We start from the raw sequence: 23,765 nt of genomic DNA, 5'->3' as shown, positions 1-23,765 counted from the left end.
ACAAAGATGCCATAAACAGAAAAGAAGGAAACATCGGATTATCAACAGTAGTTTGAATATGCATTTATATCCTTAATCTTGCTCTTGAGTGTATAACATACCTTGAGATAGTTGCTAATGAAACTATGAAAGCATCATGGTTCATACTCACTGGTATTTTGAGTTGTGTAATAATTCAATTCAGTCCTTAAACATCGAGGTTTAGTAAAATTGTATTATAAACCTATTTTGAGATTTTTCCCAGTGTTCTATATCTTTGTCCAAAACCTTGGTCTTTCTGCTCTAGTTAAAAATGGCTGAAATCCAATAAAGAGCAAATCTACTAAAAGGCACTTCTTTATCAGGAAACACTGTTGAGGCAGGTTTAGAAAGCAAAGCTCAAGATTCAAGAAATAAATATTAGAATAAATCATTCAGTGTACAAAGTTAGCTCTATAGAGATGGGTGGAAGTGCCAGTGATTCTAGTCGTCTTTTTGTTAGATTCTTTTCCAGTTATTAAATTACTTGAAGAGCTACTTTTTTGTGCATCAAAGAAAGGTATAACAGAGACAGTATAAATCCTGAAGTATAATGTAAATAATTTATCTCCCTCCCTCCTCCTTTTTTAATGGGGCATAAAGTACTCCCGAATCTTTTACACTAACACAGAAGCTTGTATTTTTTGCACTAACAAAAAAATTCACTGGTTGTTTCATGACATAAGTTACCTCACATAAAAATGAGTTATACCCCTTCCCCCAGCCTCCTTCCTCGGCCTGCATCTCTCCCTCCTGCAAGTCCCCAGTTTAAAAAAAAAATTTTTTTTTTTTTTTTACAGTTATTTATTTTTGAGAGACAGGACACAAGTCGGGGAGGGGCAGAGAGAGAATGAGACACAGAATCCAAAGCAGGCTCCAGGCTCTAACTGTCAGCACAGAGACTGACACGGGGCTCAAATTCACAAACCGTGAGATCATGACCTGAGCCAAAGTCAGATGCTCAACCGACTGAGCCACCCAGGCACCCCTCAGATTTTACTAAACAGATGTGGTTTATGTGTATTAAATGTTCTTTAATATAATCTATAAAGCCTGCGTGCTATATGATCTAGGTTTTCATGTCTTGAGTCTCATTTCTCTTGAGTCTCATTTCTCACTACCCTTCTGTACTTTTTCCTCTTGTGGACTGCCTTTAACTCCTTTACACTACCAGTGCTCCCTATCTTTTCTGGCCTTTACATGCTGTTCTCTCTACCCTGTACACTTACCTTTCCCAGTTTACTTCCTACCTACACTTCACATCCCAACCTGAACGGTACTTGCTCAGAGAAGCCTTTGTTCATTTTCCTGGCTAGATCTGTGTGTGTGTCTCTCTCTCTCTCTTTCTCCCTTTCTCACATTCATTCACATGCTCGCTCTCTCTCTCTCTCTCTCTCTCTCTCTCTCTCCCACACACACACACACAATTATAAGCTCTTAGATAATACTGTGTATGTTATTTACCTTTGATTGCACTTCTTACAATTGCCATTTTACCTTTATTTACATGAATAGTTGCAGAGATAGTCATTAACATTTTTCAGAAAAGTGTTAAGCTCCATGAGTAGAAGGCCTTTGTGTGTTTTTCCTCTTCACTTTGTTTTCCAGTACTTAGACATATGAATGGATATCGTGTGTGTCAAAGAGTTTGGGTTTAATCCCTAGGAAAAACAGAGCCATTGAAGGCCCTACGAAATAAAGTAGTGATGACTCATACTAGGGTTTGGGCTTCAGAAAGGTTGACTGGAGACTATAGTTGAGTGAAGGAGAAAGATTAGAGCTAGAAAGTTCCATTAAATGGCCTTTGTAGATGAAAAAATGTGAGGACCTGAAGTCTTTGCAGCATAGATGAAGATGAGATGGTGTGCATTTAGTAGATGTTATGGGGACAGAATCCACTAGACTTTGAAGACCAGTAGACTGACTATTGTCAGAGGTGTTAGGGAAAGGAGTGAGAGATTACTTGGAAAGTTTGGGCTATTAACATTTAGGCTCTTTACCAGGTAAATGAGTATAAGATAATTGGCAATTGAAAGCGGTGGAGGATTATTTGTATCTGCAACATAATTCACAGGAGTGACCTTGGTCACTGCTCTATTGGCAGGTTTTTTAGTAGCTTTATTGAAATATAATCCACATGCCATGCTTTTCTCCCATTTAAAGTGTACAATTTAATGGTTTTGAATATATTTACAGACTTACGGAGCCATCAAAACGGTGAATTTTAGAGCATTTTGATCATCTCAAAAAGAAACGCCCTGTTTATCTATTACCACTTCCCTCTGTCTCCTTCTCAGCCCTATGAAACCACTCATCTACTCTGTCTCCATAGGTTTCCTTTTTTCTGAACATTTCATGTAAATGGAATCATACCATATGTGGTCTTTTGCAGGATTCTTTAACTTAGGATAATGTTTTCAAGGTTCTTCCAAGTTATAGAATATATCAGTACTTCATTTCTATTTGTGGCCAAATATTCCATTGTATGGTTATATATCACGTTTTACTTATAAACTCATCAGCTGATGAACATTTGAGTTGTTTTAAGCTTTGGGCTTTTGTGAATAATGGTGCTGTAAACATTTGTGTAGAAGTTTCTGGGTGGACATAATGTTTCTTTTCACTTGGTTATATACCTAGGAGTAGAATTGCAAAGTCAAATGGCAACTGTATGCTTCATCATTTGAGGAACTTCCAGAATGTTTTCCAAAGCTAGCTGAGCCAGTTTACATTCCTACTAGGCTTTCATTTTTCTCTGCATCCTTGTCGATACTTGCTGTTATCTGTTTTTGATCCTAGTCATCCTGGTAGGTGTGAAGTATTACCTCATTGTGGGTTTGATTTGCATTTTCCCCATGAGAAACGATGTCAGACAACATGTTTTCATGTGCTTATTGACCATTTGTATGTGCTTATTAACCATTTTTATATCTTCCTTGTAGAATTGTCTGTTCATATGCTTTGCACATTTTTTTCATTGGGCTGTCTTTTTATCATTGAATTGTAAGAGCTCTTTATATATTGTAGATAGCAGTCTCTTATCAGATACATAATTGGCAGATATTTTCTCCCATTCTGTGGGTTGTTTTTTTACTTTCTTGATAGAGTTGTCCTTTGAAGTACAAAAGTTTTTAATTTTGCTGAAATCCAATTTCTCTATTTGTTTCTTTTGTGTTTTTGATGTTTTTGGTGTCATATGTAAGAGTTCTTTGCCAAATCCAGGGTCATTAAGATTTGGCTCTAAGTTTTCTAAGAGTTTTGTAGTTTGAGCTCTTACATTTAGTTCTTTGATCCATTTTGAGTTATTTTTTTTATATTGGCTAAGGTAAGCATCCACCTTCATTTTTTTTGCTTATGTCTAGTCTGTTGTCCTAACACCATTTGTTGAAAAGACTGTCATTTCCCTTATAGATGGTCTTGGAATACTTGTTGAAAATCATTTGACCATAGGTGTAGGTTTACAGTATTATTTTTAACAACAAAACTGTATTTTAGCACTCATACTATGTGGATTTCTCTTTCACAGGTAATTCTGTCATTAAAGCAAGATTTTGCTCATTTTTAAGTGGGCTTTTAGGGATGTTTGTGTAATTTTAATACATGTTGTGTTCCAAACACAATTAAACACAATTTTAATAATGTTGTGTTCCAAAGACTTAACCTAGAAAAATGCACAATTTCCATGTGTGAAAAAGGTTTTCTGATTATGAAAGTTGAGTTTGGAAAGGCATGTTTCTTTCACTGACAGTGAGATTTTGGCTTTCTTTTTACTGGTGCTTCCTGAGTGCCAGACATTGTACTAGTGTATGGCTTACAGAGTGGTATATGACAGTCTTTTCCTCAAGTTGCTAATTGTGTGTAAAATATTGGGAGTGGGAAAAGCAAGGCAATATAGTGACATGTGAATGACCGTGTGAGGTTTTTAGTATTACTTTTTTTTAATTAAACATTTTAAGACCAAGAATCTTAAATGGAAATAATTTGCTTTCCCGAAGCTCTAAATTATGATATGAGGACCATGGATGCTGCTGAAAAGAAATGAATAATAAAGGTAGACTATTAGGTAGCTTGATGTTTTTTGTGTTCAGCTCTGGGAGAGTTCATTACTGACCAGAACAATTGCTGAGGCTGATTAGATGGGATCATTAAATTATTTGTGTTTTGTCTTTTATGCATTCTTAGGAACTCAACAGGATCTTTCATTGAATTAGCTGGAATTGAATAGTTTAGTTTAAAGCATTTTTTACTAATGAACCCTTCTCTTAATATCACTATATAATTTTGTGTCCCTTAGGAATCTCAGCAGTCCAATTTTGGCCCTGGAGAACAAAGTGAGTATTTTTTTTCTTCTTGGTTTTCATGTTAAGCTGTTAATTGAGCATTCATTTTTCATGGTCACATCATATATTGGTTTTATAATTCGTTCACGTGTCTTATCCCAGTTTTTATTATCTGAGTTTGTAATGAGTTATTATCCCAGTTTGTAATGAGTTAAACTGAATCTTGGTACATTTAAAAAATGAAAAATTATAGAGGCACCTGGGTGGCTCAGTCGTTGAGCGTCCGGTTCTTGATTTCAGCTCAGGTCATGATCTCACAGTTCGTGGGATCGAACCCCACTTTAGGCTGTGCGCTGACAGCATGGATCCTGCTTAGGATTCTCTCTCTCCCCCCTCTCTCTGTTCCTCCCCCCAAAATAAATCAACATTTTTTAAAATGAAGAATTATAGATCATTGGAGATCAAATTGACTAAGTATTTCTTGAAGCAATAAGTTCAGAGTTCATGAATTCAGTTTGATGGACACCTCATAAACCCAAGAGCATTCCTCTCTCTTTCTCTATCTTTCATGAAGATAGTTGGTTCTGTGAGAGTTACACTATATGCAAGGGAAAGGGTCATTGTCACTTATTGTAGTTCTTCTCTGCCTACGTCTGTATTTATTCTTCCTGGGCCTTTAGGTCTGGGACGAAAATCTTCTGTGTGTTACAGAATCCCCCTCTACCTCCTGTCTTTTTGTTTCTGAGAAGAACTTGAGGGGATGATAGCCTTAGGGAATTTAAATGTGATCCCAAGAGATGATGGTTACGTGAATTAATGAGTGGTAAGGCCAGGAACCTTATGAATGTCTGGGCTTCCTCATATAGCTCTATAATAAAGTAAATGGTTTTGCCAAGAACAGTAACTTCTTTAATAAGGTAGATTTACATTGGTAATCAGTTTTGGGATATAAAAATGTGGAACTTTTTGATGCTTAGTTTATTGTCTTTAGAGGTCTTAAAGCAAAGAGACGAAACTATGGAGAATATTCCTTTTTAATGTTAGCAAACTTTATTTGTATATCCACTTCTCGGTTTTACCTTAAACTATAGTTATAGGAATCTTTATCACTATTTAAAGATATGAAGAAAATAGCCGTAGGCCAGAAAGTTTACATTTTCTCTCTTAGCAACTTTTCAGAATGTCTCCTCCTTAGTTCTGTCCTCCTCCCCCTATAACTCAGTATTGGCACATGAGATCATAAGTTGCACATACTCTTTATTACCTATATTTTTCACTTAATTTATTTTAGAGCTCTGTCTATATCAGTATAAATTCTTGCTCATTCTTTTAACATTAGCTCATTCTTTTTAACATTAAAATTGTGTATTTTATGATAATACCATCATTTATTTAACTATTCTCCTCTCGATAGATGTTTCCAGTTTTTGCTGTTACAAAACATATTATGATAAACATCTGTGTTTCAGTGTGTGTTTATGTATTTTTCCAGATATACCTGTAAGGAAAAATTTTTTTCATTATAATTGCTACGAAAGTGGATATGTGCATTTACAGTATCAGTAAAGATAATATTGCCAGATTGCCTGCCAAAAAGATTGTATGGGTTTATAGTTGGACAAGCAGCATTGGAGCTTACCTGTTTCCCCCAGTAATCTTGTATTATTGGACTCTAAAGTGTTGCCAGTTTGGTGGAGGAAGAATTCTAAATGTTTTGATTTACATTTCTTTGAGGGTATACTGATACATATTTTACAATCTAAATAGCCACACTGTAGTTGCTAATTTCTGCATTCTCTTTGTTCTAGAAAGATACAATCCTTCTTCTAAAACTTCAAATGGACACCAGTCTAAATCGTAAGTTTATTGCTTAATAAGTTTATCCGTTTTGCTAAAAGTCTATGTGTAGTGTCTGCATACCAGAACACTTAGAAATGTGTCCTTAATCTTTTAAGGAAGGGGTATGCAAATGTTTATGTAAAGGGCCAGATAGTGAAATATTTTAGGATTTAGGGGCTAGATGGCTTTTGTCCCAACTAACCAGCTCTGCCATTGTAGCGTGAAAGCAAATATAGACTATGGGTGTCGTTGTGTTCCAATAAAACTTTTTTACAAAACAAGTAGTAGTCTTTATTTGACTTGTGGGCCATAGTTTGTCTTCCCCTCCTCTGAGATTACAGATTTTTCTCATCTCTTAGAGATGTGTGTATTTGTGTTTGTGTGTAGGTTGATAGTTTTTAATAAAGAAGACCAAAAAATACAGGATTCTTCTTTGTAAGCCCTCCATTTAATTGCTAAATGTAGAATATTAAATCAGCATAGTTTGTACTATATTTGTTTTCCTACTTCTTTAGTAGAACCAGGAATATATATCAAAATGTAATCAGGCTAGGGGCGCCTGGGTGGCGCAGTCGGTTAAGCGTCCGACTTCAGCCAGGTCACGATCTCCTGGTCCGTGAGTTCGAGCCCCGCATCAGGCTCTGGGCTGATAGCTCGGAGCCTGGAGCCTGTTTCCGATTCTGTGTCTCCCTCTCTCTCTGCCCCTCCCCTGTTCATGCTCTGTCTCTCTCTGTCCCAAAAATAAATAAAAAACGTTGAAAAAAAAAAAATTTAAAAAAAAAAAATGTAATCAGGCTAGTATATTGGGTGATAATAAATTCCAGGTTCAAAAGTGAACTCCTGAATTCCTGAGACCACAAGTTAACTCCATGATTAAAACAAAATTCTAAAGAAATGGTGGCCACAGTGCTAGCTTTCTAAACTACAACATACAGTCTTGATAACCTCAGCCTCTTCAGCTGAACAGAGGAAGAACTGAGTGAGAATAACTTATGTGAAATGCAACAAGTCCCCCTCACTGTTAAAGAATTCAAATTATATTCATATTTATCATACTTATTGATGTGCAAAGAATTGATAAGGGCCTACCATATATGTGTGTATCTCTTGTTGCGGAGGGAGCGAAAGCATGCAGGACCTTGAGCAGTTTGGTAAAAGCTTTGACATATCCACATGTGTGAGCAGGTTCATTGAGCTGCCATTATTAAATCATAAGGGCTGAGAGAATTCAGAGCAAGTACATTTCCTTACAGGATGTCATTCATAGACATGCACCAAGCCCTTGTCCAAAAGAAAACTCTTTTTTTCTGTCCTGCTTAACCAGGCCAGCCTTAAAACATTTTTCATAATTCTGTAATTATCTGGGTACTTTGTTTCAAGGTGATCTCTTATATGATAATCTGAATTTGGGGTCAGATTTAGAAACTCAGGTGAAGTTTTTGAAGGGAAAGTATTAATAGTTACTGAAGTGAAAGAAGATTTCCTTCCCACTGATTGGAGAGTGTCATGAAATTTTAAGAAGAAAGGTAATGGAACTGCTGGTAATGAGAAATTAAACATTTTTATAGTCGTAGTTTTCCCTAAGCTTTGTATTAATTTTTGCTCTTCTGTAAAAAGGCAAGGAGTGTTTTGTGGGTCATTACTCAGATTTTTAATTTTAATTATGATTTTTCGGCCTTAAGGAAAAAAAAAATTTTAATGTTTATTTTTGAGAGAGAGAGAGAGAGAGACAGAGTGCAGGTGGGGGAGGGTGAGAGAGAGACACACACAGAATCCGAAGCAGGCACCAGGCTCTGAGCTGTTAGCACAGAGCCTACCGAAGGGCTCGAACCCACAAATGCGAGATCACGACCTGAGCCAAAGTCGGATGGTTAACTGAGCCATCCAGGAGCCTCTAGGCAATTTTAAATTTGTAATTTTACTTTGAAAAGTGAATTTCAGAAATTGTCAGTTCATGTTTTTTTAATTGATTTGAATTTGATGAAGGAGGGTTTGGAACCTGGAATTTGTTTTTAATTCACACACTGTCATTTCTATTTTATAAGTAAGGTTTTTACCCCAAATTGTTACTTTTCCAGAGGGCATTCTTCTTTCATAGCAAGACATTTATGAACTAGCACTTTGACTTAGTGTTCTGGTTTTCACAGTTACCTGGTTGTATGAATCTCTTTGTGATACATGAGGGACAGTGAAAGAGAATTGGTGATATTTTCATTTTATCTTCCTTCTTTTTAGGAGTTATATCTCTCTAGTGGACTGTTGAGTATGAGTATGGTAATTTGATTTAATATGAATGAGTGTGTGTGTGTATGTAATTAGAGAAAAATAGAGAAAACAAGTAGAGAGAAGTTGTAGAATGTGGTTTATTTAATTAGAAAAGAAGGATATGCATTTTACTTACGGAAAAGTGAGAGCTTGTGAAAATGTTAAATTCCTACTTTTCTCACTTTGTACTCTGGATGTGAACCAAAACAGAGTAAAATTTACTGGTTCTTTTCTTTGTTTTTTAATTAAATCTTTGGCTACCACAGTGATTATTTCTAGAATGGTTAGTAAATATTTAATACTCTGGTGTGCCATGATAAACTGTTACAAAAATACTAATCCTTTCTGCATTTTCCCTTTAGTATGTTAAAAGATGACTTAAAACTAAGCAGCAGTGAAGACAGCGATGGGGAGCAGGTATGTCTACTGCTTTATGAGTTTGCCAGTTTCGTACACTGTGTGTTTTCATTGTATTTGATAAGAATTATGGTTGAATGATAGATTTATGAGCCATTTATTTATTTAAAAAAAATTTTTTTTAACGTTTATTTATTTTTGCGACAGAGAGAGACAGAGCATGAACGGGGGAGGGTCAGAGAGAGGGAGACACAGAATCTGAAACAGGCTCCAGGCTCTGAGCCGTCAGCACAGAGCCCGACACGGTGCTCGAACCCACGGACAGTGAGATCGTGACCTGAGCCGAAGTCGGATGCTTAGCCGACTGAGCCACCCAGGCGCCCCATGAGCCATTTATTTAAAAGAAGTTCCTTACTGCTTTCTGACCAGTGTAATGTTGTTTTTCTGCTCTGTCTTTAAATCTCCATTTTTTTTAATTGGCTCTTCTTTAATATTTATGGTGGATCAGAACTTACTCATGAAGCATGAGATTGTTGACAAGAACTATTAACAAATCTTTTCATCTTAGCCTGGTAATTAGTTATTCTTTAGGTAAAAACATTATGTCCTAAATGTTAGGTAAACATTGATGCATACATTAGAACTGCTAGTGTTCCTGTTAAGAGTTCAAATATTGTTCACATTAAGCAGATAGAGTGTTTATTCATTCACAGATTTCCTCTCGTTTTACTTTTAGGATTGTGATAAGACAATGCCAAGGAGTACACCAGGAAGGTATGCATCCTTTTATTTTGTTTTATTTGTAGAGGTGGGAATTACCTGATAGAATTGTAGTGTTATAATAATTGACCTTACATGGGCACCTGGGTGGCTCAGTCAGGTAAGCGACTGACTTCGGCTCAGGTCATGAGCTCGGCTCACAGTTCATTAGTTGGAACCCCGTGTCCAGCTCTGTGCTGACAGCTCAGAGCCTGGAACCTGCTTCAGATTCTGTGTCTCCCTCTCTCTCTGTCCCTCCCCTGCTCACGCTCTCCCTCTCTGTCTCTCTCAAAAATAAATAAACATTAAAAAAAAAATTGACCTCACACAGTAAATAGTACTGTGGTGGTGATTGTACAACCGTGTAAATTAACTAAATATCATCAGATTGTAAACTTAACGTGAATGAATTCTGTGGTATGTAAATCATACCTCAATAAAACCGTTTCTAAAAGGTAAGTACCAGTGGCTGAGCAGCATATTAGAAACTTTTTATGAAGTATTTATTTCATTTATAAATAAAGTTCTGAATTCATAGAATTGTAACAATATAACAGTAAACATTTTATAAAGTTGGTTTTCAGATTTGGATGTTTTCCTGTTGTCATTGTGGGAAAAAAAACCCCAACTTTCTCATTTATATGTTTTCTTTCTTTTAGTAACTCTGAACCATCACACCATAATAGTGAAGGAGCAGATAACTCCAGGGATGATTCTAGCAGCCACAGTGGATCTGAAAGCAGCTCTGGATCTGACTCTGAGAGTGAAAGTAGTTCCAGTGACAGTGAGGCAAACGAGCCATCCCAGAGTGCATCTCCTGAGGTGAGAGGGAGACAGGGGTACCACCTTCCATGGGTCTCTCATGGCCTCTGTTGATGGCCATTTAAGACTTGATTCAAATCTAGGTGGCTAGATTTGGCCACTGGGTGGCTCAGTCATTAAGGATTTGACTTTAGGTCACGTTATGATCTCAGGGTTTCTCAGTTCGAGTCCTGTATCAGGTGAGCTCGAGCCCCACTTCGAGTGAGCCCAACTTCTCCCTCCCCCCCGCCCCCTCTCTCTCTCAGCCCCTTGCTCACTTGTGCCCTCTGTCTTTCAAAAAAAAAAAAGAGTCAAATATAGAAAGTGAAGGAAAGAAGGTTAAGAAATTGAACTGTGTATCTTGGAGGAACCTTCGATACTTCAGTGTCCTTGTTACTTGAATAAATATTTGGTCTAGATTAGGAATTTTATCTTTGAAGTTGGATTCCTGACAGGAATCTTTAATGTTTAAAGGCCATTTGTAACATTAAGCTTATCTCCTCATTCAAGTGATGAGAGCTCTGATAGTCAATATTCAGCCCTTTGCTTTAGTTCAGTCAAAAGTATGAAAAACAGATGGCTCTGTGCTCTTAGACATTGTATTTTTGTTTCTGTTTTTCAGCCTGAACCACCACCAACAAACAAATGGCAACTTGATAATTGGTTGAATAAAGTGAACCCACATAAAGTGTCACCAGCGTCTTCTGTGGACAGTAACATCCCCTCATCTCAAGGCTATAAAAAGGAAGGCCGAGAACAGGGCACCGGGAATAGCTACACTGATCCAGGGGGACCTAAAGAAACAAGTTCTGCTACTCCTGGACGAGACTCCAAGACTGTCCAAAAGGGATCAGAAAGTGGGCGCGGGAGGCAGAAGTCCCCTGCACAGAGTGACAGTACAACACAGAGGAGAACTGTAGGCAAAAAACAACCTAAAAAGGCTGAGAAGGCAGCTGCTGAAGAGCCCCGGGGAGGCCTGAAGATAGAAAGTGAAACCCCTGTAGACATGGCTACCAGCATGCCTTCCAGCAGACACAAAGCAGCCACCAAAGGCTCAAGGAAACCCAATATAAAAAAGGAGTCCAAATCTTCCCCTCGACCTTCTGCAGAAAAAAAGAAATACAAGTCAACGAGTAAATCTTCCCAGAAATCAAGGGAAATCATAGAAACAGATACCTCATCCTCAGATTCGGATGAAAGCGAGAGCCTTCCTCCTTCCTCACAAACTCCTAAGTACCCTGAGAGTAACAGGACTCCCGTGAAACCCTCCTCAGTGGAGGAAGAAGATAGCTTTTTTCGGCAACGAATGTTCTCTCCTATGGAAGAGAAGGAACTTCTTTCACCCCTCAGTGAGCCTGATGACAGGTATCCACTTATTGTGAAGATTGACCTGAATCTCTTGACCAGAATACCAGGAAAGCCTTACAAAGAAACAGAGCCACCCAAGGGGGAAAAGAAAAATGTGCCAGAAAAGCACACAAGAGAGGCTCAGAAACAAGCCTCAGAAAAAGTTTCCAACAAAGGCAAGAGGAAACATAAGGTTTGTAAAGGGTTTTTGTTGTTGTTTTGTTTTTAAACATCAGAACCTGAAATGCAGTGGAAATCTCGGTAAGCCAGAAGATACCTAGTTGAGTTATAGCTGTGAGAGAAAATAGAGGGGAAGCCCAAGACCCAAGTGAAGCTACAGACAGAACAGTCCTTCAGGACCACTGTGCCTCTGCCTGGCTCCTTTAATGAAGCAGGATAGTTTCTGATCAAGTAAGAAATGAGCCAGTGCTTCTTTTCAGAGTATGTACTGGCCAGCGTATAGATGAGAGTGAAGCAGGGATTGCAAACAGGCCTTCACAACATTGTTAAAATTTTGATTTTAAATGTCTTTAGTTGGGATATATATTTTCCAGGTTGTCACATTCTCTTTAAAAAAAATGTTTTTTAAATGTTTATGTATATTTGAGAGAGAAAGAGAGCAGGGGAGTGGTAGAGAGAGAGGGAGACACAGAATCTGAAGCAGGCTCCCGGCTCTGAGCTGTCCACACAGAGCCCGAAGCAGAGCCCAAACTCCCAAACCACGAGATCATGACTTGAGCAGAAGTTGGACGCTTAACCTACTGAGCCACCCAGGTGCCCCCAGGCTGTCACATTCTGTAACACTCTCTTCTATCTTACACCCAGACCAAGTCACACTCTTTAAATTACTAATTCCAGATAAAAAATGGGCTCATCAATTTTGGACAAATTCTTAAGAATTTCACCAATCCTCTGTACATACCTGTGCCCCAGCTTTTTTTTTCCTTTTTGACCACCTATGTCTGTAGGTTTAAAACTAAGCACATCTGCTGGCACATGGCCAACTCTTGTCCTTAAAGTCTTTTGTGATAATTTGGATTTAGAGATGATGCTTAGTATATAATGTCACCTTTTTTAAACTGAGGAAGTGTGAAAACTCACAGATGTCTTTGATTGGAGGATAATGACATGTAATGAAAAGAGCTGAACAACTTATGTGTATAGACAGATTCTTTGGGGAAAAAACCAGCTTGATCTTTCAGGTCTAGTGAGACATTTTTAGAGGAAAGAAAATCTTAATGATTTATATTAAAAAATTTTCTTTTGAATGTTTATTTATTTTTGAGAGAGAGAGGGAGGGAGGGACAGAGAGAGAGGGAGACACAGTATTGGAAGCAGTTTCCAGGCTCTCAGCTGTCAGCACAGAGCCCCACACGGGGCTGGAGCCCACAAACAGTGAGATCATGACCTGAGCCAAAGTCAGACGCTCAACTGACTGAGCCACTCAGGCTCAGGTAGAGCCACCCAGTCTACCAGGTAGACTCAGAGCAAAACCCCAATCCCAGTTGACCGTGGCAATCTCACATCAGAGGATAGAAAGAATAAAGCATTTTTTAAAATGAGTGAACTGGAGGTTTTTCCTCTGTTTTTTTTCTTAAAACCACAGTACAGAAGTGCAGATGATGATACATATTTGGACAAACTAGAATAATACCCTTTTTTTTAATCTTCAAAAATAATACGATTTATAAAAATATGAATTTCTAGAAAACTGAAGCTTACTATTTTCAGTGCTATAGCTAATGAGTTTCCATTATTGTAGTATAGGGAAGCTTTTTAGACCAGTAAGTTTAGGGCTGCTGCCACTGTAGAGCTGCAACCTCAGATTGCTGGACTTGGGATTTAATTCATAGAATTACATGAAATAAGAGCTTATAAATAAATGATGGACTCTGCTCTTTAGAACACTAAGGTGCTTCTTATGGAACTAAAAAATGGTCCTTTTATGCTTAAAAAGTATTACATGTTATGAGATTTGATATAATATAGAGATAGAATATGTAATGTCCTTTTTACTCTTGTTTAAAATTCTACATTATATAACTTACAACAAAATCCCCTTCTCTAAAAGAAATTCTCCATACTCCTCCCCTTCCCCACATCTCATTGGCATGTTATATTCCTCCCAAGTTTTGTTTTTTTGGTTGTTTTTTTTTTTTTTAAGAGAGCAGGGGAGGGGCAGAGAGAGGGGGAGAGTGTCTTAAGCAGGCTTCATGCTCAGCACATAGCCCGACACGAGGCTCAATCTCATGACCCTGAGATCATAACCTGAGCTGAAGTCAGAAGTCAGATGCTTAACTGACTGAGCCACCTGGGAGCCCCCCAAGTTTTTTTATATCAATACCTGTAAGTCAGATTTTGATTTTATAAAATCAGAATCAAGTTCGGAAACTTAGTAATGGTTTTTTGAGTGTCCTGACTTTGGTAAAATTGTCAGGGGTAGTTTCTGACGATAAATCAGATGGTACTGAGAGGAGTCCCAGCTAAGAGTAATGATGGATTTAGATTATTTTTCTCATGTTTTTTGTTTTTTTTTTTTTTGTTTTTTTTTTAACGTTTATTTATTTTTGAGACAGAGAATGACAGAGCATGAACGGGGGAGGATCAGAGAGGGAGACACAGAATCTGAAACAGGCTCCAGGCTCTGAGCTGTCAGCACAGAGCCCGACGCGGGGCTCGAACTCACGGACCGCGAGATCATGACCCGAGCCGAAGTCGGCCACTCAACCGACTGAGCCACCCAGGCGCCCCTGTTTTGTTTTGTTTTTAATGTTTATTTATTTTTGATAGAGAGAGACACAGTGCAAGCGTGGGAGGGGCAGAGAGAGGGAGACACAGAATGTGAAGCAGGCTCCAGGCTCTTGAGCTGTCAACACAGAGCCCCATGCGGGGCTCAAACTCCTAGGCTGTGAGATCATGATCTGGGCTGAAGCCAACCGCTCAACCGACTGACCCACCTAGGTGCCCCTGGTTTTGTCTTGTTTTTAATGTTCATTTATTTTTGAGAGATAGCATGTGTGCGAGCAAGGGAGGAGGGGCAGAGAGAGAGAGAGACAGAGGATACGAAGCAGGCTCCACACTGACAACAGAGAGCCACACGTTGGGGCTCAAACTCATATCATAAACAAGAGATCATGACCCAAGCCAAAGTTGGACACTTAACCAACTGAACCACCCAGGCGCCCCCTCGTGTTTTTATGTGTCCACTTTCAATCTTTTGTGTAAGGGAACAGATTTCTTTGTTACAGTAGAATGTTTGCAATCTTGGGCCCTGATATTTGAAGCAGTAAGAAAATTTACAATCACTCAGGAAAGTAGCTTTGGTAATTATAGATAGGCTAATAGCTTTAGTTTTAGCAAAAAGAGTCTTTCAAAATCATCAGGTTTGGCTATAATAAAAAATATGGACAGTAGCAAGTATTGGCAGAGATGTGGAGGAGTTAGAATTTTATATGGTGCTGGTGGGAATATAAAATGATGTGTAGCCACTTTGGAACACAGTTTCAGCAGTTCCTCAAAAAGTTAAAGGTAGTGTTACTTAATTTTTTTTAATTTTAATTTTTTAATGTTTATTTATTTTTGAGAGAGAGAGTGCAAGCAGAAGAGGAGCAGAGAGAGAGAGAGAGAGAGAGAGAGAGAGAGAGAGATACAGAATCTGAAGCAGACTCCAGGCTCTGAACTGTCAGTACAGAGCCCAACGCGGGGCTTGAACCCACGAAATGTGAGATCATGACCCGAGCCGAAGTCGGATACTTAATTGGCTGAGCCACCTAGGCACCCCAGTGTTACTTTATGACCCAAAAATTCCAGTCCATTCCACTTAAGTATATACCCAAGAGAAAAGAAAACATGTCTACCCCCAAATTTATACTTGAATGTTCACAGGAGTATTGTTTGTATTAGCCAAGAAGTGGAGACAACTCAAATGGCCATTAAGTGATGAATGGGTAGATAAAATGTGGTATATGCATACAATGGAGTATATTCAGGTATGAAAACAAATGAAGTACTGTTACATGCTAAAGCATGGATGAACTTTAAAAATATACTAAGTGACAGGAGGCAGACACAAAAGACCACATATATGATTCCATTTATATAAAATGTCTAGAATAGGCAAATCTATAAAGATGAAATACATAGATCAGCGATTATTAGAGTGAAGGGAATGGGGGGAATGCCTGCTATAGGGTAGAGGGGTCTTTGAGATGTTGAAAATGTTCTAGAATTATTTGTGGTAAGGTTGTGCACTTCTGTGAATATACTAAAAGTCATTGAATTGTGTACTTTAAAGAGTGGATTTTATTGTATGTGAGTTATATCTCAATTATAATTTCATTCTTCCTGCAAAATCATTAGGATAAAAAGATGTCATCTCAAGACTCTATAGGAAATGTATTTCAGTGTTTGGGCTCTGTTTATCTAAATAGGAGACTTCTCCACCTTGAAACTCAGTTTATTTAGCATGGCTTACATGAATTTTTTCACTTCTTATTTCTTTTCTTTTTGAAACTTACCAGGGATGAACTATTTGAGGGTGACTTGTGCTGGAAACTGAAATTAGGTGAATAAAAATCAAATGTAGTAGTTGCTTTTTTCCTATTTTTCACCCAGAATGAAGATGATAACCGAGCCAATGACAGCAAGAAACCCAAAACAGAGGACAAGAATTCAGCAGGTCACAAGCCATCCAGCAACAGAGAGTATGTCCCCCAAACATGTTACATGTGTGTTAATATGTGTATGTCATTTGCTGTTGTGTACTTCCCGATGTGCTCTTATGTGCTCTTAGAATGTTCCTTTTAGTAAGTATATGTCCTATCCATGCATATGTATACATATACCAGCTAGTGGGAGATTTTATTTTTAGCTAATTGGGTCAGAAAGTTTTTAAGATTCAGTCTGTTCTTCTTTCTTTAGTGGAGTAGGGTTGAATATAGGCTAAGAATTAAACTAAAGTGTTACCACTTTCTGGCTAAATGACAAGCTTAACTGTAACTTGCAAGAGACCAATTTCTAACTTAGGAACTTATTAATATCTTCATCGTTCATCTTCTCATTTATGTAATCAGTATTTATTGAATACTTGCTGTGTGGCAGGCCAAGATTTAAGCGCTGGGTATACAACCAGAGGGTGGAAAACACATGAGATGGCCTGTCCTCATGAAATGTACACTTTTATTTTGTTTCATAGAAATCATGTGTTTTAATTAACTCAGGGAAAAATAAATTTGTCTTGAAAGCAGACAGAGAGAAATAGAAAAAAATCCATCACAGCTACATGACTGTGGAGAAATAAGGGCATTTGTTTGGTTTGGCAGGTCAACTAAGCAAAGTGCTGCAAAAGAAAAGGATTTGTTGCCTTCTCCTGCTGGACCCGTTCCTTCAAAAGATCCAAAAACAGAGCATGGCTCTCGGAAGAGGACTATTAGTCAGTCATCTTCTTTAAAGTCAAGTAATAACAGCAACAAGGAGAATAGTGGCAGCAGCAAAAACAGTTCCTCCACATCAAAGCAGAAGAAGACTGAAGGGAAGACTTCCACCAGCTCTAAGGAGGTCAAGGTAAGCCACTAGAGGCCTGAGCCTTTTGAAAAGCAATCCCATTGTCATAGGAATTCTCCAAGGTGACATTGTGCTTTGAAAATCTTGTAAACCTCTCCTTAAACTTGTAGGCCTATGTGTTTTCATCTCAAAATGTCATAATCTTGATAATGAACGTATGCGGTGATCTCAGACCGTGAAAGCAATAAGTCATCTGCCAACATGCATATTAATTAAGACAAACGCTTAATTGGAAAAGTTGGTTTTGGAAGAAAGTAGCTGATTATGATCTAATTATAAATCACTCCATTTGCTATGATCGATTGTGTATAGTTTGGAATTGGCTTTGGATTTTTTAGAATTAGATTTTACAAGCAAGTTATATTACATAAAGTGATAAGGCAACTAATTTGGCTTTGATTCATGAAGGAAATTCTTTAGGTAAATTAGCATTGGAACTATTCCTAGAGCATGATCATAACATAGGGCTTTTTTTTTTTTTTAAGTTTATTTTGAGAGAGAGAGAGTAAGTGCAAGTGGGGGAGGTGCAGAGAGAGAATCCCAAAGAGGCTCTGCACTGTCAGTGCAGAGCCAGACACGGGGGCCCAGACCCACGAACCATGAGATCTTGACCTGAGCCAGAGTCAGATGCTTAACCGACTGAGCCACCCAGGTGCCCTATAGGGGAATATTCTTAATGTTCATGGATGGAGAATTGGATCATAGAAGCTTTCTCAAGGCTATACCTTATTAGAATCTTACCCTCAGTTTTTTTACGAGGTTATTTGCATTACTTTCTGAACTGTTTTGATTGGGAGCAAACTCTGACAAAATTAAGAAAATACCTTGATTTTTTTTCTTAATGTTTATTTATTCTTGAGAGAGAGAGAAACAGAGTGTGAGCAGGGGAGGGGCAGAGAGAGTGGAAGACACAGAATCCAAAGCAGATTCCAGGCTCTGAGCTATCAACACAGAGCCCGATGCAGGGCTTGAACTCACGAACTGCGAGATCATGACCTGAGCTGAAGTAGGATGCTCAACCGACTGAGCCACCCAGGCGCCCCCAAATACATAGATTTTTAAGAATATAGTTCACTGGATTGTTGTTTGTGACTTGAGTAGGCAAAAGTTTGAGAGTTGAAAAAATTGCATTAAAAGTAGTTACTTGTGCTTATTAAATGTAGTAGTTAAGTCTTTGAAATTGAGGTAATTTTAATTGTGAACAACATCTGAAATTGAGATATATACAGAAGACTTTTTCCGCAGTTGGACACCCTTCTGTAATGGTTTAGAGTATTAGTCCTAGTGTCCTTAAGGGACCTGACTGTCCTCTTGACCTCCTTCACCGTCCCACTTCTGTGTCAACTTGCTGACTGGCTCTTTTTCTATTTTCCATCCTTTAGCTGTAGGATTTGAGGTCTGTATGCTTATTTCTTGAAACCTCTTACCTCTCTCTTTTTAAATGTACTCTTTAAGTGAGCTCACCCACTCATGTGGCTTTTGTGATCTCATAGGTAAAAACTCTTACGTCTTCCTTGTTGGTTTGTCAGGTCCTTGAAAGCAGGGATTTGTATCTTATTTTGTGTTTTCTCCATTGTTTAACTTACTGGGTAATCAGGAAATATTTGTTGGATCAAGTGTAGTTATTTGGTATTCTGTTGTTGGTGACAAAATATAAAATATAGGTCCTGACCACTTTGATTCCAACACCTTAGGGCATTTTTAACAGTTATTAAAATCGTTAATGTTAGTCTTGGCAATTTCCAATTTAGGCAATTATATATGGGTTTATTAAAGAACACTCTATAGGCACATCTGGGGGACTCACTCGGTTTAAGCTTCTGACTTCAGCTCAGGTGATGATCTTATGGTTCGTGGGTTCAAGCCCCGCATCGGGCTCTGTGCTGACAACTCATAGCCTGGAGCCTGCTTTGGATTCTGTGTCTCCCTCTCTCTATGCCCTTCCTCTGTCTGTGTTCTCTTTCAATCTCAAAAATAAATAAACATTAAAAAAAATTTTTTTAATAAAAAGAATCTGTAATTTAGTTAGAAAATGTACTTTTTCTTGTTATCACTTTAAGAATAATTAGATAATATGGAAAAACAAAATTACATATAATTTTTGTGTTTCTACATATTTGCTCCTATTATCAAATATTTGAAATATGTTGGCATAAAGTTGTTGATTACATTCTCTTATGCTTTTGGTATTTGTAACATCTCTTATGTTTCTCTTTTGTTCTTGATATTAGTTCTGTATGCCATTTCTTTTTTTTTTCCCCCTTGATTAGTATCATCAGAGGCTTATTAGTTTTACTTGTCTTTTCAAAAAAAGAGCCTTTGTTTTTGTTGATTCTCTGTGGTTTACTTTTTATTTCTATTTTGTTAATTTTTAGTCTATGATTTCCTTTCTTATTCTTTTTGTTTTGCTGTTCTGTTTACTGAGGGTTTTTTTTTTTTTTTAAGTTTATTTATTTTGAGAGAGAGAGCACAAGCAAAGGAGCAGAGAGAGAGGGAAAGAGAGAATCCCAAGCAGGCCCTCCTCCCCCTGTCAGCTCGGAGCCCAATGCTGGGCTCAAACTCATGAACTGTGAGATCAAGACCTGAGCCTAAACCAAGAGTGAGATGCTTTATTGACTGAGCTACCCAGGCTCCCTCTGTTTACTTTTTTTTTTTTAATATTTATTTTTGAGAGAGAGAGACACACACAGACAGAGTATGTGTGGGGGAGGGGCAGAGAGAGAGGGAGACACAGAATCTGAAGCAGGCTCCAGGCTCTGAGCTGTCAGCACAGAGCCTGACATGGGGCTTGAACTCACGGACTGCGAGATCATGACCTGAGCCAAAGTCAGACGCTTAACCAACTGAGCCACTCAGGTGCCCCTCTGTTCACTGACTTTTAAAGATGGAAACTTAGCTCATTAATTTTTAAATTAAGTTTAAGCCTTTTTTCTTTCTCTAACATAAGCAGTTAAGCTATATATTTTCCTTTACTGTATATGTGCATCCTAGAAGATATGGAATGATTTTATAACTCGGTTTAAAATTTTTTCTAATTTCCAGTGTGATTTCATCTTTGACACTAGAGTTCTTTAAAAGTGGATTAATCAATGTCCAAACATGGAGATTTGCTGGTTATCGTCTGGTTAGTGTTGCTACATTAATTGCATTGGGGCTGGAAAATTGTCTGCATGGTAGCAGTCTTTTGAAATTTGTTAAGATCTGCTTTATGAGAGGGATGCCTGGGGGCTCAGTTGGCTAAACGTCTGACTTCAGCTTAATTCATGATCTCAAAGTTCGTGAGTTTGAGCCCTGTTTCAGGCTCTCTGCTGTTAGGGTGGAGCCTGCCTCAGATCTCTCTCCCTCTCTCTCTGCCCCTGTCCTACTTGTGCACTTGCTCTCTCTCTTTCAAAAATGTAAACATTAAAAAAAAGATTTGCTTTATGAGAGTATAGTATATGGTAGTTCTGTATTTACTACAAAAGAATGTCTATTCTGCATATATTGTGGACAAGGAATCTGTGTAATTCACATTGATTAATCCTGTTTTCAGACCTTCTTTATGTTGATATTTTGGTCATTTTGTCCTCTTGTTCCTTTTTCCACAAACATACAAGATTTGTTTATTTCTTCTAGTTCTGCCAGGTTTTTTTGAGTTGAGATACATCATCATATATCATCATCACCATAATGATTATTTTAATTCTTTGAGGTGCATGCTGTATTGGGTAGAACTGAAAAGCTATTATCATTTAAGAAAAAAGAAATGGTTAGGTTACATGGTTCATTTTCAGTAGATTTTTAAGCACAAGCGGTAAAATTATATATTAATTGGGTTTACTAATGTTGGAACATTCATCCATTTGTAGGATAAATTCTACTTATTTATCTACTTATCTATCTACTTATTAACTTATTATGTTTTATTATGGAAAAATGTGTATAGGGAAGTAGTTGGGAAGACAGGATCAAAGGCCCCGCATAAAGGGCTATATTGATAGAGGGTAGAATAAAGTTAAGAAGCCTAGACTTGTAAAATGGGACTGCTTCAGGGGTGCCTGGTGGCTCAGTCATTTAAGCACTTACTCTTGATTTCGGCTCAGTTCGTGATCTCAGGGTCATGAGTTCGAGCCCTGCGTGGGCTCTGCACTAACAGTACAGAGATCCTGCTTGGGATTCTCTGTCTCCCCCTCTCTCTGCCCCTCCCCTGCTCACGCACACCACTCTGTCTCTCCCTCTCCCTCTCTCTCAAAATATAACTAAAATAAACATAAAAAAAAGACTCTGAAAAATGAATAAAATAAAATGTGACAGACCTGGATTCCGGGAATGCCACTTAAAAGCTGTTTGAACTTGGGTGAGTTACCCTCCTTGACACTGCTTTTTATTCTGTCCCAGTAGCAATACACATTCCATAAGGTTGTTGAAATCTTAATGACTGGCCTAAGTACTTAGTGCCTGGTAAGTAGTAAGCACATAGTAAATGTTAGATGATATTATTGCTGTTTTCAGTGACCAGTAATTATCAGTAAATTTTGTCTTAAGCACTACTACTATTTTGATAGTAGGTTTGTGTCTTCCATATGTTTCAACAAGTGTCTAGTTCAGTCATTGCCTGGTAATAGTAGACTTTGCTATTAGAATGAATGTTTTTGTTTATATAAAGTGGACCCATTCTGTTAAAAAGGACTTTTACATTGTGAAATTGTAAATGATTATAGCAAAGAAATTAATTACAGCAGTGGAATTTTTTATACTTTTAACTAGTGGCTCAAGAAATACTTCCAGTTTAACTTTAATCACCTCAGAATTTTCAACATACGTATTTTTTCAACATTATATATTTTTTTGGTTAGGAAAAGGCTCCAAATAGCTCTTCTAACTGTCCTTCCTCTACACCAACTCCTGATGCCTCTAAGCCTCGGAGAACGAAGCTTGCCTTTGACGACAGGTGAGATAAATGTTTCTTATGCTTTGGAGAAATCATTCCAGTCAGCATGTAAGAAACTTGTTTAAAATCCTATCAGTGAACAGAAGAATTCATACTTGTGTTGTAATCCACAGAACATTTAGATTTTGATTCGAAAGGCATCTGTTCATTCTGAATCTTTCAAACAACTTGGGTAAATTAGTATCTAATACTAGGGAGCTTGATTTCTGTTTCCCTAAGTAGAAAATCTGCCATGAGTTGGCCGAAACAATTCATGCTCTTAACCCAAGAAAAGCATTTGTCAGAAAAACCTGAATTGGATGTTTAGTCGCAGGTCATGTTCTTTACTTGGGGATATGAAAACTGAGGGATGCTAGAGACTAAAATGGAAAGTCTTATCTTACAAAAATATTTACTGTTCCATTTACTATAAAAATTTACATTGCAGAAATTATTCAGCAGACCATTATTTACAAGAAGCAAAAAAGCTGAAGCACAATGCAGATGCATTGGTATGTAAACATTCTCACATTTATTTAAGTTAATCAAATTAACTTAAATCTTCATTTGTGGTTTGCTCTCATAGTACATCAGTGTATTTCTCATTACCTTTATTCTCCTTTCTTCAGTCTGATAGGTTTGAGAAAGCTGTATACTATCTTGATGCTGTGGTATCTTTCATTGAATGTGGGAATGCATTAGAGAAAAATGCTCAGGAATCCAAATCCCCATTCCCTATGTATTCAGAGACAGTGGAGCTCATCAAGTAAGTGGGAAAATTTGCTGCCACGTCATTGGCAATAGTATTTCTTTGGTTCATCTTGGAAGGGGCTGATGTAGCTGTATACAGTAAAGCTAAAGAGGATGCTTAATCCTTTATTGTTCTTGGATACAGAGAATTAGATACTTCAGGGGGTATTTTTGCCTTTATTGAAGTTGGGTTCTAATGTTCTGAGGACCAAGGAAGTCATTAGATAAAGGGGAATATTATGTTTTGTGTCATCTGTTTGTTGTTTTAACTCACAGGTACACTATGAAGCTAAAGAATTACTTGGCACCTGATGCTACAGCTGCAGATAAAAGGCTCACAGTACTTTGGTAGGTGTTGGGTTCCAGCCTCTGCTAGATGACAGGCGGTTCCAGAGCAAATTATGCTGTTATGCCCTTCGGAAAGTTATCCTTGAATCGACCTTTTGTAACCCACTCATAAATCTCAATGGGTAAAGTAGAAAATAACTCAAAATCCCTACGGAAAGATTTAACTTTTTGTCAGTCTCTGATCCATTGCCCTCCTGGCAAATCCTTGGTAGAGTAGAACTCTCCTTGTCTCACATCGTCCCTTTTCCAGGCGCTTCTTTCGGTATCCTCTCTTGTTACTCAACATACCTTTCCTCAATATACCTTTCCTTAGGGAGCAAATGTTTAGCTTGCTCAGAATAAAGAATGTGGCTTGTTGGCTTGCTCCCAGGGAGATATTACCAATTTGTTTGTTAAAAGCATTTACTTTACCTGGCACTGGGCTTAATAGCTAGGAATGTAGTGTGGATAAAGTGGCACAGTCTTCTTTGTCATGGAGTCTGGTGTCTAGTGTCAGGAGACGGAAATTAAATAATCAGACAAGTATATGA

The 23,765-nt window shown here is 37.9% G+C and overlaps 1 protein-coding gene across 4 annotated transcripts in view; it reads left to right on the top strand.

Moving 5' to 3' along the window:
* Positions 1 to 23,765, top strand: part of AFF4 (AF4/FMR2 family member 4) — a 104,803-nt gene that overhangs the window by 74,459 nt on the left and 6,579 nt on the right. For all 4 annotated transcript variants that reach the window (XM_042983810.1, XM_042983800.1, XM_042983815.1 and 1 more), the window contains 12 exons: positions 4,313 to 4,349; positions 6,107 to 6,155; positions 8,765 to 8,819; positions 9,496 to 9,533; positions 10,178 to 10,340; positions 10,942 to 11,859; positions 16,281 to 16,369; positions 16,988 to 17,228; positions 22,064 to 22,158; positions 22,586 to 22,649; positions 22,767 to 22,903; positions 23,164 to 23,235. In XM_042983810.1, coding sequence (XP_042839744.1) covers positions 4,313 to 4,349; positions 6,107 to 6,155; positions 8,765 to 8,819; positions 9,496 to 9,533; positions 10,178 to 10,340; positions 10,942 to 11,859; positions 16,281 to 16,369; positions 16,988 to 17,228; positions 22,064 to 22,158; positions 22,586 to 22,649; positions 22,767 to 22,903; positions 23,164 to 23,235 — 1,958 coding nt within the window. The remainder of the gene's footprint in view (positions 1 to 4,312; positions 4,350 to 6,106; positions 6,156 to 8,764; positions 8,820 to 9,495; positions 9,534 to 10,177; positions 10,341 to 10,941; positions 11,860 to 16,280; positions 16,370 to 16,987; positions 17,229 to 22,063; positions 22,159 to 22,585; positions 22,650 to 22,766; positions 22,904 to 23,163; positions 23,236 to 23,765) is intronic.

This window comes from Panthera tigris, chromosome A1, assembly GCF_018350195.1.
Source record: "Panthera tigris isolate Pti1 chromosome A1, P.tigris_Pti1_mat1.1, whole genome shotgun sequence".
NCBI lineage: Eukaryota > Metazoa > Chordata > Mammalia > Carnivora > Felidae > Panthera > Panthera tigris.
This window is presented reverse-complemented; position numbering and strand designations above follow the sequence as displayed.